The 20928-nt window shown below is 35.6% G+C and overlaps 1 protein-coding gene across 2 annotated transcripts in view; it reads left to right on the top strand.

Annotated features, from left to right (window-relative positions):
- The first annotated feature begins 4015 nt into the window (after positions 1-4015).
- MN1 (MN1 proto-oncogene, transcriptional regulator) overlaps positions 4016-20928 on the top strand; it is a 63681-nt gene continuing 46768 nt past the window's right edge. For both annotated transcript variants that reach the window (XR_010090878.1, XM_063454621.1), the window contains exon 1: positions 4016-7671. Coding sequence is in view for 1 of the 2 variants with exons in the window: in XM_063454621.1 (XP_063310691.1) it covers positions 4203-7671 (3469 nt within the window). In the remaining variant the exon portion in view is untranslated. The remainder of the gene's footprint in view (positions 7672-20928) is intronic.

Here is a 20928-nt window from a genome sequence, read left to right on the forward strand (position 1 = left end):
TATATATATATATATACATAGATATACAAGTAAATAAATACTTCAAAAGAATAAATAAATTGCTTGTTTTCTTGTGTTAAACTGACTTCATGGCCACTAGGGGGCACTGTGGCAGTTTGAAAGAATTTCCCTCTAGCTCTGTTGCGCATTCACACAAAAAGTACTCCTCTTGAACTGACTTTGAACTAAAAAAAAAATCGCAAAATAAAAAAATGAAAATTAAATTGTTACATATAATGAGATACAACCCCTTTGGACTTGGGCTACTGATAATTAGTGTTAGATTGTCTTTTTTTATGTAGAAGAAAAACAAGCAAGGAAGGCACAATTTATTTAATTTATTTAACTACACCAGAAATAAATATCTTTAACAAAAATGAAAGAATAAAAAGCTTTATGAATCAAATTCTTCAGGTTTTCAGATAGCGTCATCTTAGAACTTTTGTCTAATAAATAAAAGGTCTGTGAATTATAACAGATATGCCCCTTGAGATCTGCTTTGTGTCTCTTAAAGGGCGAAATGGATTTAACTTGGAAATGCATAAATTATTACAAATTATGTCCAAATTCCAATTTCTATACTAAACACCACGATTCTCCTTTCTCCCCACCCCATATAAACGGTGCCAATCTGCGCCTTGTAGGTCCCCGTTCCTGACACTTTGCAAACTAATAATTTCCATGACCAAATCTATTTCTTTTTTTACTTGTGAAATCTCTAAGCCATCAGCGAGGAGGATAGTTCACATGAAAACTAATTACACAAAATCAATATTTAATCACAGCTCAGCATCCAGATCCTGCAGGAAAATCCTTTTAAAAATCTACTGCAATATACAAATGGCCTCCCTCCTCCTTCAATCTACACATGCCTGGACTTAATACAACCTTATTTATCATTATTAGTATTATTTTCATTCTCATTTTTATTATCTTTATTTTCACCTATTAGTTTTGTTTTGGAAGACAAAACACATTTCTTTAGATGACCTTATACTGATGTCTTAGAAACCAAACAGGTATATATATATATACATTCAGCTCTGGCACACAAAGTGTCAACATCATAAATTAAATTATTTTACAGTGAAACAAATGACTTGTGGGGCACTGGATATCTAGAAAATAAATGGTTCTAAAAGTAGCTAAATGTCCTTTTACAAAAAACAAACAAACAAAAAAAACACTTTGAAATAACAATGCTACAGCAAAATATTTCTATAAGGGTATTTTATTCTGAAGAGTGCATCAATAGAATCATATTTGTTCTGAAGCATTAAAGAAATGATAGAATTTTATAGGAGCTATTTACATTTGATTAACATGCTCAGAATCTGTGTCACTTATTTTTCTGTGTCTCTATTAAGCTTTTTTTTGCAATGTCTTAATTCCTTGAATAATTGATAGGGTACATTTCACAAAGTGTAGAGAGAAATCTGAATAGTTTAACTAAAATTAGTGAGATGATTTTTTTCATAAAGATCAGTGCAGATATTAAATTACACTTATTGATTTTATATTTCAATCCTGCCTCGTAGTCTTTCCAGACTAATTGATCTTTAAGGAGCCTGAACTCACTGTGAGCCAATTTAGCTGCTTAAAACAAGCATATCTCCGTGTTATTTAATAACACAATATTGTAGGTACTAGGTAAATGTCAGAATCGAACAGGAAACTAACAACAAGCATCCCAGGACCAGTGGAGAGGTTTGAAGCAATAGCACCACACTCCCAATATCAGCAATAGTTAGGTACTTTAAGCACAATTGCATGTTGTCCTGTATTGTATGTCTCTGTCTTCTGCTAACATATCAGTTCTCTTGGTAAAAGGCACATTCCATTACATATTCCTGTACGCCGGGTAAAGGAAACCTTACACTGCATGCATGTTTGTGTTAGATCAAGTAGGCAGATGATTTACGCAATAAGGCAAACATTCAAATAAATGTTTTACTATAGTGTGCACGTATGTATGCATGTTACGTACACTTTATATATATATCAAGTGATTTAAATATTAAACTAAATAAAAGCATTTTAATTTAATTTAATAACAGTAACAATGTGTATATCTCTCTCTCTCTCTCTCTCTCTCTATATATATATATATATACACACACACACACACAAACACACACATACATACACTCACAATTATTTTATGTGTGTATACATATATGTATATACACACAAACATGCATAAAAAAATGTGTAGTGTATATAATATATTGTTTATACACAGACATGTGTAATGTAATTTTATATATGTATGAATGTATGTATGTATATATATATATTTATGTGTGTGTATGTATGTGTATATACACAAGTAACATTTAACTTTGTGTAGTTTACAAGTTTGCATACACATTTATAACACATTTCCAAAATGCATGCTGCCTATTTTGCATAATTAATCAGCTTAACATTATTTTATTTTTTGCAACATCCTGACTTCACACGTGCTGTATGTTCTTACATATACATATAATGAGAAAATCATGTATGTAGTGACTGAAAGACACGTTAACATTAATACATCCACACATATTGTCAGGCAGATACGGGAATGAGAAAGGTACACATCCGAGATATAATCAAATGCACTTAGCAGTACCAAAAACTTCAGCAAGTGCAATGTGCCCAGCCTGGGTAAATCCTAACACAAGCAAGATCTGGGCATAATTAACACAAACAATCCACTCTGTTCTCCTTCACTCTAACCCCCTTCCACCCCCCCCCCCCCCCCCCCCCAAAAAAAAAAGCACATTGTTTTCTCTCTTTGTGCCAGTTCTTGGTCTGATTCTCAAAGAAGGGGGAGCCCGTAACAAAAGGATACTGCTTGCTGTTAGACAGAGCTGATCTCTCCCAGTAACCAGCTGCACTTCTGGGAATACAACATGGTCATGTACGTAAAGACAGACGGACAGGCTTGATTTCACCCAGCTATATTGTTATATGATGGAAATAAATGGCAGATCTTTATAGGTGTTTTACTGTAGTAATGTGGCAAGACCACCTTAAGTGATAGCCGCACCCCCTCCCTGCTCTGACATTGGTTGGGGGCGTGTGAGAGAAATTGATTGCTGTATGCAAAACTTGTTGCTGCTCTGTGGGGCTGGATGATCTGAGAAGGGAGACTCGCAGAGTGAGGGATCTCACATTAAAATCCTCCTGCCTGTAACACACAGACTCCTCATAGCCCCCCCTCCCTCCCTCCTCACTTTAGCTTCCAAGCCTGGAGCCACAAGGGTTGCTTGTTCATTGTGCACAGCATACAACAAAAGGGATACACTGCTGTGTGCATGGAGAGTGCACTGAGGATCTAGCACTGGCTGGGGACAGCAACAACAGTACTCCGGGGGCAGCAGACAGTGCTTCAGGGTCAGAGACCAGTGCCTCAGGTACTGTGCTCGCTGCTAAGGATACGGCAGCAACGTGTGACTTGGAACATCAGTCTCTGCACTGGGGACATCAGCCAGATCCATGCTCCTTGTATAGACTGAATGAAAGCTTTGCTTACAGCTTGACCTGCATATCCAAAAATCCCCTCTCCAAACCAGATGGCAGCCAGAGCTATTGTGGGGCTTAGACAATTTCTACAATGCAGGTGGAAAAGCTGAAAGTTGCAATCAGTTGGACATATCCAGCTCCGGAGAGATATACAAGTGACTGAAAGCTAGTGCTACTTCCCTGCAGAAAAGCAGCATTGGCTACACACGCTGTCAAGGGACTGGACTGCACAGATTCATTATTTTAATCTCGTGTGTATTTTGCACAGATTCATTTGGACTACCGATACCAGAACTTCTGTGTTGCTGAACAATCACTTTTCAGACTAGCCCGGTGTACGTTGGATCTCTGTTTTTATTGTTGAGTAGAAGTGAAAGCGGCTGTTTAAACCGATCCAGCTCTGCATGAAATCCCAAGAAGAAGAAAGTGTTTACTTGTGATCTCACAGCACAAGCCCTATCAGATTACAACATGTGAGCTCATCTGTGAATACTGCACACAACATTGCCTCTACGTCTCACAGTCGGATTTAGCCTCCAAAGACTGTGCAGAGATCTGTATGCATTTGGTGAGTCTTTGCCCTTTTTATTTTAAACAGACCTGCTTTGATTTTCTGGCATTGGGAGAACTGAGTGTAATAGCATTATTGGTGGAAAGAACTGTCATGCCTTATTGATCAGTTTGGAATTATGTTTGGGCTGGAGCAATTTGAGCCACAGATCAATAGCAGAAGCGCTGGCCAAGGAGAGAGAAACTTCACCCAGCCTGGGATGAATATGAGCTCTCATTTCAAAAACCCTGCATTCCATTCTGGAGGGACTTCAGGGACTGTGGATCCTGCAATTGGAGCTTTAAACGAACCTGCCATGTTAGGCATGAATCTCAACTTAAACGGTGAACCCTATGGGTACCATGCCAGGGGGCACTCAGAAATCCACGCTGGGGGAATGCAACCACAGCCTGTTCATGGTTTCTTCAATAATCAGCAGCATCACCATGGTCACCCTAATACTCATTCTCACCAGCACCACCCTCACTTCAGTGGCAGTTTTGGTGGGCCTGATGCCACTGCATCTTGTTTGCATGGTGGTCGGCTTATGGGTTACAACAATAATCTTGGAAACCAGCAAGCCTTTGGTGAGGGCTATGAACAAATGGCAGAGAATCAATCTTCCGGAGAAGGATTTGGACAGCAGAGATCAGGTAATATTCCTGATTTTCAACACCCTAACTCTAGTGCTTCTAATCATGCTGTCCCTGCACCCTGTCTTCCTTTAGACCAGTCTCCAAATCGTGCTGCATCCTTTCATGGGCTTCCTTCATCCACCTCCTCTGATTCTCACAATTTGGAACAAAGGAGAATCCATAGCCAAGGAAGTGTTGATCCCTTGGAATACAATTATCCTAGTGATGGCCCTTCTGGACACTTTGAGGTACCTGTGTACTCTCCTTCAGAATCTGAGGGCCATTATGCGGCCGGAAGGCAGGTCCCCAGTGGTGGCTTCCCTAGCACTTCTGTTTTACCCAGGCCTCCTGGCATAGTCGGAATGTCCAAAGTGCATCCACAGCCGCAGCACGGGGTTTTCTTTGAAAGGTTTGGGGGGTCACGAAAAATACCCGCAGGCATTGAGCCTGCAGTCAATGCCAGACATCCCCTCCTACAGCAGCAGCAGCAGCAGCAACAGCAGTCTGCTTTACTTGCCAGACAAAACTCATGCCCCCCAGCAATTACCAGGCAACAGCAAACAGAAGCCAATAACTCTAACCCAAACTTACAGGACAATGGACCAGTAATGCAGAACCAACATTCACAGTTTGAATACCCTATTCATAGACTGGAGAATAGAAATATGCATCCGTATTCAGAATCAATGTTCAATATGCAACAAGGACCTCCACAGCAACCTTCAAATCAAAGATTGCAGCATTTTGATGCTCCTTATATGAATGTCACTAAAAGGCCCAGGTTTGACTTTCCAAATAATCATGGTGTGGATAACTGTGCTGCTTGGAATAACAGTAGCATTCACAATGCTGGCATTGACAGTCATTTATCTCCCTCTGCGTATACTGGCCTTCCAGGTGACTATACTCCTCAAGTGCCAGAAACTTTTCCCCCTGGCCCAACTCTGCAACACCCCAGCTCAGATCATCAATCCCTTCAACAGAGACAGAATGCAGCAATGATAATTAAACAAATGGCTTCCAGAAACCAGCAGCAACGAATGAGACAAGCTAATTTACAGCAATTGGGCCATCATGGGGATGTTAATCAAAACAGCATTGTTCATGGAGCTCAGGTGGGGAATCTGCCGCAGCCTAATTTTGATCGAGAAGGGGGCAGGATTGGTAATTTTGACCCCCAAAACCCACATGTGGCTCAAGAGAATGCCTGGTTTCCTGGCCCTCATCCACCTGGAGATATTCTTCAAAGGAGGATGGGTGGGTCAAGTCTTCCTCCTGATCCTGCATCTCATGACATTAGTTTACAACAAAATGGGTCAAATTTGCTGTTCAGGCCAGGTGTTAATAGGATAGGTATGCAGGAGCCTTTAGGGATACCGGGAGAAGGACACGTTCAGTCTCTGCATTCTCCCGGAATGCACTCTCAGTTTGGAAATAATATGGCTAACCTTTCCCAAATGCAGTCACCAGGTGGAGGGGTGGGTATTAACAGTACCCCGACAGACAGGAGGGGGGCTCCAGATTTCACAGGTCCAGCCATAGGGGGGCAGCCAGGATTTCCATTTGTTGGGTCAAATAGACAGTCAACCCCACACAATCCACAAGGTGTAAATTCCTCACCAGGTTCTTATCCACCACAATCAGATTTTCAAGCCAGCCAGCGGTCCACAGCCAGTAAATTGGGGGCACTATCCCTTGGTTCATTTAGTAAATCTAATACTAAAGAAAATATGTTTGGACAAAGCTGCTTAGCTGCCCTCTCTACAGCTTGCCAGAATATGATTGCTAGCTTAGGTGCTCCAAATCTTAATGTAACATTTAATAAAAAAAGTCAAGCAGAAGGAAAGAGAAAATTAAGCCAAACAGAGAGTGACATAAATAGCAACACTGGGAATAACACTAGTTCAGATTATTTTCCAGGGGGCTCATCCCAGAGCAACCAGGTGCCGGGTGCTTCCAATGCCAACAGTAAGTCTGTAGGGCAAAGTGCGGCAGCTCAGCCCACACAGGGTGAAACTAGTTTATCCCCAAACTACAGTATTGAAGCCACTCCTGGGAATGATGGCAAACCAGTGACTGGTGGTGGACGAGGGAGGGGCAGGAGAAAAAGAGACAGTGGACATGTAAGTCCAGGTAACTACTTTGATAAGTATTCTGCAGATAGTGGTGGTACTGTGGTGAGTCCAGGGCAGCAGGGTCAGTCAGCCAACCCAGGAGAAGCTGGGGGGACTCCAAATGACAAGCCCTTGACCTCTCCGTCTTGGGGAAAAGGGGGTGAGTTACTTCTTAGTGACCAACCTGACCTCATGTCATCTTTGGATAGTGGAATTCAAAGTGTGACTAAATCTGACAGCAGCTCACCTCATGTTGACTTTCCAGAAGATGTCAACACCACTTATGGCAATGAAGATGAAGTTTCATCTAGTTCAGATAACAACATATCAAAACCCAGTAGCTGTCCTATGGTAACAGGGTCTCCAAAAATTCAGCGGGGTGAACATGGAATTCTTAATGGACAAAAAACAATGGGTCTAAACTTGCTAAATAACACTACCTCTCTCCCGGACAGTTATGGTTTGAGTAGCACTGGTGGGGGTCACCCTGGGACCCCAGGGATGGAACAGGTGCGTACTCCAACCAGCACATCTACCCAGGATGAGATTCACCCTCTAGAGATTCTCCAAGCACAGATACAGCTTCAGAGACAGCAGTTCAGCATTTCTGAGGACCAGCCCTTGGGGATGAAGAATAAAAAAAATGACTGTACTTCTCAAAATGTGGACAGTGATTTGAACAGTTGTTGCTCAGACAATGTCAAAAATTCTATGAGTACTATAGACCTTGACTCTCTTATGGCAGAACATAATTCAACCTGGTACATGCCTAATGAGAAATCATTGATGGAGGGAGAAGAAGAAGACAAATCTATTACACCTTGGGAAAAATCAAAGAGCCAACAAACCAACAAAGAAGGTATATATTTAATTACATAAATTGAATATATGCATTTTTCCTTATTTTTTTACAGTTGTTAACATAATTTTATAGCATTTCGATGTTCATGGTATATCCTTTCAATATATTATTTAGGTTCCCAGTGACCAGAAATGAAAACATCCATATAGAAAATGCAGTGACTTAGTTTTACTAATTCCCCCTTCTAAATTAATTTCAGGTTTAACTAAGCAAGCATTTAAAATACTGTGCAAACTGTTCCTTATGCATCTACATACAGCTAAAAGCTAAAATCTAAATTCCCAGTTGGAAAACTGTGAGTCAGTACAATAAATATTACGTGGATGATTTAGTAATAAAATTGAAGCTAAACCGCAAACATCCAGTCCATTTCACCCCCTAACAAAGAGCCACTATGCCTACCTATTATTGTCATGATAAAATGCTATCAGTTAATTAATGGGAGCTACCTGCAGGGCAAGGACAGAGGGTAATCAATGTTTACAGTTCAATTTAAAATCCTGGGAAGAGAAACATAGATTCTTATCATTGAGGGAATCTACTTTGTTTTTACCTATATGTGAGATTGTTTTAAATGTGTATGTATCTGTGTGAGTAACATATATATATATATATATATATATATATATATATATATATATATATATATATGAAACACACACACATATACATTTTTTATTCTTATATTAATATGCCTAGATATGTGTGTGCCTATGTATACATACACACATAAAATACCAATCTATGCATAAAAAATATTATTTAATGTTGTTTTTTGGGATAACAAATATTTGTTGATGACGAAGAGAAAAGATGCTGTCGTTCAGGCTTCCCTATATGTTAAGAAAGTTGTACAACAGTGTATGTAATCTGTACCCTTTCTAATATATATTTATACAGAGAAATACATTGATAGATATTATTGATAGATGATATTAAACAATATTATTGTTGCTGGATTCTATGGGATGTTTTGTTGAATGTTTTATTCATGTTGAATAGTTTTGATTATTTTGAAAATATTTAAAGTTTCAGAAGTATGTTGCTGTAATTTATTTTTTAATTTTATTTTGCATCAATATATTCTGTATGTTCTTTACATTCAGTTGAATATAACTTTATTTTCACAAGTTTCCTAGTTCATTGTGTTTGTTTTATTCAGTTTTAAGTTACAGGGATTTAACAAATGATATGTAAGCGTGTGTAGAGAGGACTGGTGCCTAAATATCTTGTACTTTAAATGCAACGATTAACAAAAAAAAAAAAAAAAATCTGCCTTAAACCAATTTTTGGTAATAAGGTGAAATTCAATATAGCAATAATAAAGGTTTCCAACCTTTAATCAGTGTTAATCTATGGCCTTTATTGAAGAAGGCCATTATAGGATCAAAAGATATTCAAAAAGATATAAAAAATTAAAGAAAATATTATAGGGGGAAATAGTTTAGACGGTTTAAAGTGCAATATTTAATGGCCATGGTTTTGGTTGGCTTTTTAGCTTTGGGTTTTGAAGCGTGAATAGTAGCCCCCACTGTTCGCTGTTTGCCTCTTTGTCCCTGTTTAATGCTCAGCTCAGGAGGGCTACTATTTGAAGAATGAGTCTTTAGCATGCAGAGCAGATTCTATAGCACATCAGTATTCCCATGCTTTGCCCAAGCCAGAGCATAAATTGGTCTGTTTGGATGCTTTTCTTTCTCAGGTTTAAACGGGGTTACTTAAAGAAGTGTCTTTTTAAGATTATTTTTTTAATTTTGCCGTTACAGTATTTGACTAATTGATAAGAGACAACAGCATTTCAGTCTCCTGAAATATCATACAATCCATTGAAACGTACTTGAAAATAACACTTAAAAATTATGATATTTACTGCAGCTACTCAAATTTACATGAAAACAAATGATTTTTGTTCATTTTTTATTATTATTATTTTAAGATCAATTCCCCTGTATTGTTTTTTTTTTGTTTTTTTTTAAATAAAATAATAAGTATGTTCGAACCAGGAAGACATTTAATTTTTTTTAGAGCAAATGCCTTGAATAAAAATATTTATTTAATAAAATCTGCATTTAAGTGCATTGTTGATTTATTAGGGTGTAAAATATCAAATGTACCATACAGTATGACTATTCAGACTACTGAATTATGCTCACATACCTTTGTACAGAATATATGCCAGAGACGTGGAATTAAATTTTGAATAAATTTGAATAGTTTAATGAGAATTAAGTATTACCATGTCATGTAAAATATATATTTTTTAATTTTAATAACTTAAGCCAAATACACACACACACACACATATATTTACACACGTATGCACAGTTGCACTTTTTCTATTAACTATTTAAGGGATTCTGAGATATATGATTAAATTAATCAATGATTAAATTATAGTACTTTAAATTCTTAGTTACAAATCTGTGTGATTTATAATATTTTTTTTTCTTTGAACCATTTAGCTCAAAACTAGACTTAAGATTTTTTTTTTCTCTCCCAGGTTTTAGGTGTAAGTGAGCAAATATAAAGCTGTGAGCACCAGCAATAATACCAAGTGTTTTTCACGCCCCTGTGGCATGTAGAGTGTTAATAACCAATAGTAAAAACCTAATTATATGAGAAAAAAAAAAAACTATTTAAGAGTACGTTTTTCTGTCTACTTTTTTCAAGGAGGCTATTTTTGTTGTAGAAAAATAAAAAAAAATAAACACAGTTACGCTATATTCAAGATCCCATTTTTGGATGCCGGATTGCTGTTTATATGATACAATCTGTTAAATCACAAAAAAAATATACAATTGCTCTTTATTTAAGCTAGATGACCTCTACTATTTATTGTAACTGGCCACAAGCATTTAACCTTACAGCACAACCTTTGCACTTTAGTGACATGCTTTAATTTAAAGAAAAATAATTCCATTATTCAATAAAAAAGGTGCCTTACCTATGTGCATTGCAGAAAACATATAGCTACAATTTCTTTTAATATGTCAATAAATGAAAAAAACCAATGTGAAATTTTTTTAATTTTTGTGAAGTTTGATTTTATCATTATCTATCTATTGTCATTTCCTTCTCCAACTCTCTAGTTCTTAGCTATAGTTATTCCTTCAAGGTTCTATGTTCTAAAACTTACATTCATTTTCACATGCCAGGCATAGACATTTGTTCTTCCAAACCAATATTGCCTTTTTTGATTTGAGAAAAAAAAAAAGTTCCAGTAGTTTAATAGTTAAGTCCATTATGTTTTCTTTCCCCAGAAAATTCCTAAGGTCTCTGCAAATTCCTTTATTTGACATTTGCTCTACAGGAACATGTAACTTAAAACCACACAGGTGTTAACCGAGCTAGATGTAAATGGATACAAGTTGCCCTGAATGTGTACGATTGGGTGTTTTTTTAAAGAAAAAAAAATACCTTTTTTTGTGCATGCCCCCAATGTCCACAAATCAGTGACAAAATTCTAAATATTAATATACAATATTTAATTGTCTGTGTGTATTGCATTTGGAAAACTATATCTAATCATCTTGTACAGAACTAGATAATATGTTGAAGCTTGGAATAAATGATTCATCATAATTAGGAATCTAGCAGAATTGTGCTTTCTTTCACAATAATTTTCAATTGGAAATAACTTTCCAGTTCAAGTAAACAGTATTAAAATAAACAAAAAAACGATATTGTCGCTTTGTGTAAAGAACAAGTGCATTTACAAACAAACTCACACACACACTCACTCACTCACACACACTCACTCACTCACTTCCTGATTATAAATGCAATATAAATGTTATTTAACACTGAAAAGAAGCAAACAATTCTCTATATGGTATTCTTTGTTTTAATTTTTTGAATGTATTCTACCTATGTAGAGTGATGACTTGCCTGCAAACTACTCTATATGCTTAACCCTGCAGTCACCAGGGTTTTTAAGGCATTTCTAAGCAATTTATTACAGACACTCCAGCCTGTCATATGGTTAATAAATTATGTAAATGAGCTGATTGCATAATAAAGAACAGATATAGACAATTCTCTCCATGTAGATTTGAGAGTTGAGATTTTTGTTCTTCTTATTTAATGTCATACTATATGATGACTACATTAAAAAAAACGACTTTTTTTTTTTTTTTGCAATTAGCCATCTAACCCATGGGCAATTAAAGTGTGTCTAAATTTCAATAGCGGCAGGGCACACTCTGTGACAAATTATAGTCATTAGTAAAAATGCTGTTAAATGTAATTTAAATTGCTTTTTATTTATTGACTTCTAAGATGAGAATAACTGAACATTTTAAGGTAATCTCTCCCAGAAAAAAAAAAGGGAGACGAGAAAAATCACCTGTCTAATTTTTATTCGGAGTTACCTATTGTCAGGCTGTCTGTTATGACATGCCATTTTAGACATTATCACACATTTACATTCATCACGACCATCGCTTGATGATAAGAACCTAGATGTCTATAGACAATGCTAAAATTTCAAGTATTGCCACTAAAAAAAAAAAAAAAAACTAAGACATGGGTTTAGTTATTTCTTTGTTAACTTTACACTTCTGCATGTGATGAAAGGTTTGTATTGTACAAAACACATGATACATGTATAGATCCAGTGTTCAGTATTGCAGTAATAAGGTATGCATTTGAAGAACACCATTTCGTTGCTATAGAATGTTGCAGGTGGGTCCTTTGTGTAATGATATGCTATAGTACAGTTAACCCTGTCAGTGCTGGAGACGTGAACAATTCCAAAGGTTCGATTCTAGTATAGTGTTTTAACACGGTAGTGACAACCACCTTTCAATGCTTGGCCTTGCACTGCTAAATTCCTCAATCAATTAGAACCTCTATAAAGTATCCCATCAGGCCATACCTGTTTATGTATCATTTAGGTCTGCTTACAAGATTGTAAAAACTTCAAGCTACCAGTGTTGTGTAACCAGTAAATGTTCCATTACTTATGGTCTCATTCAGTGTTTGCAATTTAAATGACATGTTACCGCTAACTACATGGGGTGCTCCAGACTGCAACAGAAAATGGCAGATTTAGGTGAGTTAAAAAAATGTATTTTTAAATGTAGGCATTACCCCTTGACTTGAAAAAAAACAAAATATTTTTATGCTAATATTTGAACAACGAGCGCGTTCAGATGAATGGCAAACTATCAGTTTAATCGTAAAATTTAAATGTGGTGTATAACAGTTTCAGTAAGTGGTATTGCCTTTTTAGACAGCTATTTAGATGTATCATCTTAATTGCGGATAGCTTTAAAGATCATTTTCTTGTAATATTAATAATGTCTGCAAATAATGCTAATGGAAAACGTAGCAATGTATACTTTAATTATATATTCATTTGATTTTATTTTCAACACGTAGTCATGTTTTATATAATTTATTGACCCTTGCAGTAAAACCATGAAAGTACATTAACATTAATGGGCCAGGGTTGACATTGAACTTACTGCCGTAACTTACAGGCATTCTTGTGTTGATTAGCCTAGATATTGTTTTGCTTAAGAAATATCCACTGGATTAACAAACAGCTAATATATAGAACAAATAGATATTTGTTCAGGTCAGAGAATTATTTGTCAACTTCTGAAATGTGTTTTTAAAATATGTAACTCACATTGTCTGTGAGTGTGTGTATGTATACAATATTTCACAGTGTACGTGGATAAATAGTGTCTGTCTATCTATCTATCTATCCACACACACATATACTCACACACACACATTTTGTTTCACAGACGTATAAACAGTACTCTTGGGAATTTAGTGACTCCAATACCTTGTACACATTTCTCCTCCCATTTATGCATCACTGGCGAGAGAAAAAAAAAAGGTCAAAGATCAATATTTGCAATCTTTTGCTTACTTTACAGCGAGCAGACTGGGTGGAATAGAGAACAGTCTCTCACTATTCGCACCAGAGTCGAGCTGTTCTATTTTAACAATAATTATAGTAGCACTTTAAATAAGATATATAGACAGATGTCTATATGGATACACATATATTATATATATATACTATATATATATATATATATATATATATATATATATATATATAGTGTGTGTGTGTGTGTGTATACATATATATTGAAAAAAGTCAGGCAGGACTGAAACATTGATGTTCAATTGTGCTGAATAAAAGCATCTATTTACATTTACTTCAGACCCCTGAGTGCACTTGTCTCTTTATATATATATATATATATATATATATGTGTGTTTTTATGTATTTCTTTTTTCATATGCACATCAGATATAACAAGAATAGCCAGAGTTGCTTTCTATATTTCCTGCATTTTGTATTTATATTATTTCCACTTTATAATTTATTGGAAGGCACACATACAGTGTTAACAGGATTGACATCACAAACTTTAGCAAACAAATACAATAAGTAAACGTTATTATGTCATTACCATACATTATTTAGAGAGGCTTAGTTACCGCTTATTCTAACCAGTTCGCCTAGGTTATGAAATATATACTTGTCAAATCCAAAATATATCATACCTTGAATTCATTGTACATCAAGAAACAAAGATCAGTATACAATACGCTGAACACCTTAATTCTGGAAACCTGAGTTTTTCTTTAATGACAAGAAAGCTATCTTTCCCTTCTATGAGAAATATAGTTAACATTATTAAATAAAGGAAAATCACTTGGTTTTAAAATTGTTTGTATATGTAAGTGACTTTGGCCTGGATAAACAATGCAGACTGGAACTGAAATAAGAGATCGAATGAAGCTAATTACAGTCACATGTATAGTGGCTAAATGGTGTAACTGATATGTGAAAAGAAAGGACTAAAACAAGTATAATTGTATTCATTACATATATAGAGACAAAGAACATGATGGCAAATAAGCCTATGTAACCCCCCCAAAGCACAGTGTTTTTCTTGATTTTGTTTCTTGCCCTGGGTGCGGAGAACCCTTGCCAAACTTTCTTGATCCCTCCCACTATGTTAGTTTGTACCACCTCTACTGGAAGCCAGCCCATGCCTCTACAACTATTTATATGATAGAAATGAAAAAATGTTTCTGTACCAATCAAATGGGTTTGCCCTATTGTACAGTTACATGCACCGACAATAATTTCCTTATTCTATTATGCATTTTGTATCACATTGTACACGGTACACAGTAAAAATTTCCAAATTCTCCATTCCTCCAAACCAATAAAATAAGATTATCTGACACATTGTGATACTAACTTTGCATTCATTACGTTATCCCAAACACTGATTTTAATTAAAAGCAATATATATAATACGTATTTAATATTTCAGAAATATTATCTGTTGTCATTCCGTTTGTATCAATTCAAACAAATGTTTGACATTTCATTGGGGAATCTCTAAAAAAAACTTAATGCTGTGAAATATGAAAGCGAAAAATATAAATTGTATTCGAGTACGTGTGTTATTTCCAAATTGTCTGTTTTAGCCAAACAAGACTTTTTTTTCAAAACACCCCAATTTGCAGTTTAGTGAATAAATCCATTTGTCTCTACATTGCCTCATCTAAATAAAGTGTATTTTCTTCTTCCTGGCATTTGACTTTAGAGTCGATTTAACTATTTAGTAGACATAATAAAAATATTCATTTTGCTAGGACCCTCCCCCACCCCAATTCAATTGTGAAAAATAATTTGCCCTTGGATAAAAATGATGAAATCTCACCTATCCATAAAAATCTATTTAGCATTTGCCTTTTGTACAATAAGTGGATAAAAAAAAAACAGACACGTGTTGGCAATATGGAAGCATATACCAGCTTCATTTTATCTTTGATAAAACCGTATTTTAAATCACAAAGAATAAATAACGTTTATATTTTTTTGCTATCACTTGCAAGCAGACCTTTTTAATAAAGAAGAAATGACTATTGCACTTACATATAGATCTCAGTTCTTTAATCTTCAGTTATGTTTATTATATTCTTTCTATAAATTCCAGGAAGGGGTGAGGTATGGCAGAGAAGGGATTACAAGAAAGAATGTGACCTTTATTTTTCCAAGTATCATCTCTCTTTGTATGATCAGAGTTTCTTTTTCCATTGCCTATACTGGTCTGCTATAGGGATTGTAGTATTGCAAAATAAGGGAAACATTACCCACTCAGCTCCAATCAATAGTGTAAATAGCTTTAGAGTGTGTTTGTATGAAGAGGTGATTACACTACTATGTTACATGACATTCTGACAAAACGCAACAATGTTCAGTACTTAGATATCAATTTTTCAGTTCATACCAAATAATTTATCATTCTATATTTTTTTTTTTTTTATTCTTTTAAACCATTTAATTCTAAGGAGACTTCTAGCTAGTTCTAGGGTGTTATGCTCCGTTCTAAAGAATAAGAATTCTAAAATAACATTGTAAATCGCTGAGGAATACGCTGGCACTATATAAATGACAATAATAATAATAATAACAATTATAGCCACAAAAATGAATCCATCAGTTCGAATTTTTATTCTATAGCATAATAATCCAATATCTGGAAAAGTCAATGTGTCGCTATGTTGTGTTAGTACTAGAATAATATAGATGGTGTAACACTGTACGACATGCCTGAATGCTCTCAATGTATAACTAATTCAGTACTTGCTGCTAAGTGAGACCAATGCAGAAAAGGCAATTGGATTAACCCTTAAGAGCAACATTGTGCCAGAAAGTTGATTGCGTCCTCTAACAAGCAAGAATTTCAAAGGTGTTGTGTTAGTCTAAGAAATAAAACAAACATAGTTTGCAGTACCATTCTTAAACAGCACATCCATTTTTAAGTATTGCAAAGAAAATATATTATACAGGCATCTATACTAGAGAAATGTATGTATTCATCTCATGGTTTTCTCATAAGTGCTAAAACACATAAAATCAATACTATAGTCCAGTAACTCCTTATAGGTAGTATGAATAATTAATATTGTTTTCTTACTCAAATTAGTACTAGAATACAACTATCCAAAGTCTTTAGATGAGCAGAGTACTTAGAAATTAATTTAAACATTCTAGCTTAGAAATATTAACCCTTGACCCAATGGCTGTGCATGGCTACATTTAACCACAAGTATGTTGATTGTCCTAGAATTATAAAAACTTTAATTTAACAAGAATAGCTTGAGGTGTAAGACTATGAAGTCTTTTCCGAGATTTTATATACATAATATATAAACAAGTGCCCTCTTTCAAATTATAATCTTGGCCTGTAATACTGGTTTTTAATTTTGATTAAATGGACCTTCTAGGCTTCAAATGTCCATCTTTCAAAAACTTTTTGAAGGAAATGCATAAAATATATAGAAAGAAATATTTGATTAATTTAAACATTTTGCAGGTTAATAGTTTTTCTTTTGCAAGTTCCCCTCCTTTGTTAAGTGTACTACGCAAGTATGAAAGCAGCGTTAAGCATGAAGCCTTGTGACATCACTTGTATACACATAGGGTACCATGACATCATGCAAATGCATAAAATGTTACAGACATGCGCTGCATGTCAATGGCACTGGCGTGGTAAAACAGTATTCTTGACTACCCACATATACAAATGTGAAATATTTTTTATTTTAAATGGCTTATGATTTATCATATTTTTGAGTGATACACATTTTTTTAGATTAAAGTACATGATGCTTAATGTTAAGTCTATAAAAGAAGAACAAGTATACACATTAAAATCTACATTGAGAATGAACAAAAGCTTAACAGATTTAGTTTTGGATGCCCTCTTCCCCCCTAATTCATTTTTAGCTCTTTTGTGCCATTAATGGGGGATCCAACATGGTTTGCACACCAGAGTATTCTCACCCTGAGTGGTGGTCCAGAACTAAAGTGCTAGACAGGTGCCCCCTGCAAGAGAGATATGTTAGAGATACGACTGCCGGATTGTCTGGTTTTTATGTATCTCATGCAGATAACGGTTAAACAGTTTGATTCATTCTCATTCTTGGTTCCGTAGTTTATATTTTGTTTTTGGCTTATCAAAGTGTAACCCAGGTTATTCTGAATAAATTATCATGACATCCTTTTTTTTTTTTTTATTAATTACATAGGTACGTTGATAAAGAGACTACTGTACTACATGATATTATTAATTTGGTTTTACAATATCAGAAAATGTGTTTCGAAATGAAATAGAAAATGCAATGCCAAAGGGGTTCATTGAAATTAATAATAGTATATAACACCCCAACAGCAAGACTTAGGAAACTTCCCTCTGTGCTAATTGTACAATTTAGTGAAATAAACTGCAACAGTTATTTTATGAGGGTTACAAATTATGCCTAGTGATGCACTGTGCAGTAACAACCCAGTGTCAAAGAATACCTGAAATTTTATTTTTTTCTGTAAGAATGCTGACTTCTAAAGTCACTCTTTTGTTATTTCTTACACTCTGCGATGTGTCTATTTGTAATGCCAACATTAGGATTAAGAAATAGCTCTTAAATTCCCAACAACTTAAAAGGACAATATAGGCATCATCAGATGTTAAATTGCTTTAGAAGTTTTATCTCCTGCACTGTAAATAAAACTTTAATCACACGTACACAGAGGAGCCTATTAGAAGGCTATTAACAGAGAAAAAAAATTAAACCGAATTTGCAATAAAGGAACTTTAAACATTAGCTCTGTCGTTTCAGGAAATGTTTATGAAGGCTGTGCAAGTCATACGTACGGAGGTGTGGCTAGGGCTGCATAAATAAAGTAATTTAAGTGCGTCTGTAGGGGCATGATCTATACACAAAAACTGCTCTATTAAGCTAAAGTTGTTTTGGTGCCTGTAGTGTCTTTTTAAAGAGAAACCTAAGATTGGAGTTGACTCCTTTCCCTTTTCAACACATTAAACATTAACAATGCAATTCAAAAGCTGCAACAAAAAAAAAGTTACAGAATTTTCTGCATTTGGAACTTCTGCAATAAGCTCCAGCAAGGCCAAAATGTGACCAATAATCATTCAACTGCTCTCATAACATTCCATAGGAGCATTGTACATATCCTGTATACCGAGGCTTGTGACAATGGTAGCTTAGGTGATAGTTCAGATTGAAAGATGTACAGTCGGTGGGAGAACCACTTTGCAATTAGATTTCTAATGCTTACCTAACATTAAGCTATTTTAAAGCAAAGTTATAAAAGCTGTAGAACACTTTGTATAATTTTGTGCTACTTCAGTCACATTTTTTGATGTAAGAAGTAATCACCATTTTGTACATGTTCTGCAGCTGTATGAGCTCTCTCGTAGAAATCTACGAAGGCGTCCCATGTATCTTTTCATGATTGTGCAGTTGTACGTGAAGCAGTTACATACAGCTGTTCTACTGCAGCAGGTGAGGAAACACTACCAATAGGGGAGGATGGTCAGAGGGGGCATGCAGACGGAGGAATAATTCACCCAAGCAGAGATGGGCAGCAGTGACTAGCTGAGAATGTCAGCTGATCACTGTTGGCCCATCCCATCACAGCTTTCCATTGTTGGTACAAATTTGTATGGCTAAGGTGTAGCGGGATCTCCACATTAGTTATATCTCCAGTAGGTCCCTCATTCAAAAATGGGTGTTTACTCAATAAAGAGATGGAAACGGGTGACTCCAGGCACTATAACCAATTCAATCAGACAATATAGTGCAAGAGTGTCTCGGCATGAAGTTGGAATGAGAGCAATTTAGTGGTAATGTCATGAAACACATCTTCTAGAGAAAGAGTGGAAGATACATGAAATGGCCATCCAGAAAGGATGGTAGAGACTAGTAGAGAGGAACAGCTACTAGCTAACTCAGTCTTTCAGCCTAACTGGTAGGCTATGTACTTATCAAGGGCAGTGTGAATATCATTGTTTTGATTGTGGACAGGCTGCTTTACAGTTAGTATGTTGAAACCAGCAGAAGTAGCTGACCTCGGTGTGTTAATTGCGCTATCTTTTGCATGATTAATACATCCATTTAAGCAGATGCTGCTGTGTTGTAAACGAGATGACTTGAAGCTTGGCAAGATAAAGCATTTATTGGCCTACGTAGTACAATGTTTATCTCAGAATATTTAGCATGATTGTGTGTGGGAGAACTTGTAGGAGCATGTTTTACACTAATTATGGAATATACTATTATAAAGTAATTTTAAAAGACATAAGTAGACTGTAGCGTATAATAAATGAAATTGTAAATTTAGGCAACAATAGCTGATTTAGAAAAAATCATCAGCTATAGTTATGGGCACAGTTTGGCTATTTTAGTCTACATTTTGCAGTTCGATTCACTACAATTCTGTGATCTGTGAATAAACCCCCATTGTTTTTACAAGGCTGTGGTATATCCATGTTTTGCAGAAGTGGATGGGAGGTTACAAGCAGCACAGTCATGGTTCAAATGAGGCACATCTGGCATTTCCTTGTCCATTTCATGCTGAACAGGTCAATCTTCCTCTATATTATTGCTGTAATCATTTGCCTCAAAATGGAATGTTTGTATATCCCATCATGAAGATTTTGTACAATAAGGCTTAGCATGACCATGTACTCTTTTATTGTGCATGTGTAATATGTGTCAACCACACAGATCGATTTCGTATTTTTGGTAGATAGACATCTCCATTCTAATTTCTTTTAAAAGTAATATTTTTTTTTTTTCCTGAGATGCATTTTGGAATATTTCTAACAGCCTATGCAATATGTAACATAATTTGTGTATACCAAAAATGCCTTTCTCAGTTCTTCGGAAAAAAACTACATGCACTGTGCACTCCACGAAGAAGTATTTCCTTAATAAATCCTTTTCTCCATATTAGGGTGATTTTCATGTAGACGTGCAATGTGGAGTATAAAGCCATTTTTGGTTGTTACTGGCAGTGCTCACAGAAGCAATCAATCTTATATAGCATGCCATTTTAATATCCACTCTCTTGCAACCAAACTCTTTTGACTAAATGACCACAAACATCCCGCTTCTTGTCTCTGATCTAATCACTCTACTTCACCTTTTCCCTTTTTCCTGCCTGGTTTGCTATTCTCCATCTTATCTACTCTGACTAGTCTGCTCATTTTTTTTTATTTTTTTTTTGACTTGCCCCCTCTCTCCATGTTTAACCCACTAGTATCCCGAGAAAGAAATATTTCCAGTTGAATGAAAATAGACTTTTTACGGCCAGGATATCAGCAGGCTTTCTTCTTGTCTAGTCACAGATGGCCAGCTTTGCTGAAGAGATATGAGGCTATCTAGTGTTTTTTTTACGAGTTA

The sequence above is a fragment of the Pelobates fuscus genome, chromosome 5 (genome assembly GCF_036172605.1).
Source record: "Pelobates fuscus isolate aPelFus1 chromosome 5, aPelFus1.pri, whole genome shotgun sequence".
In the NCBI taxonomy this organism is placed as follows: Eukaryota; Metazoa; Chordata; class Amphibia; order Anura; family Pelobatidae; genus Pelobates; species Pelobates fuscus.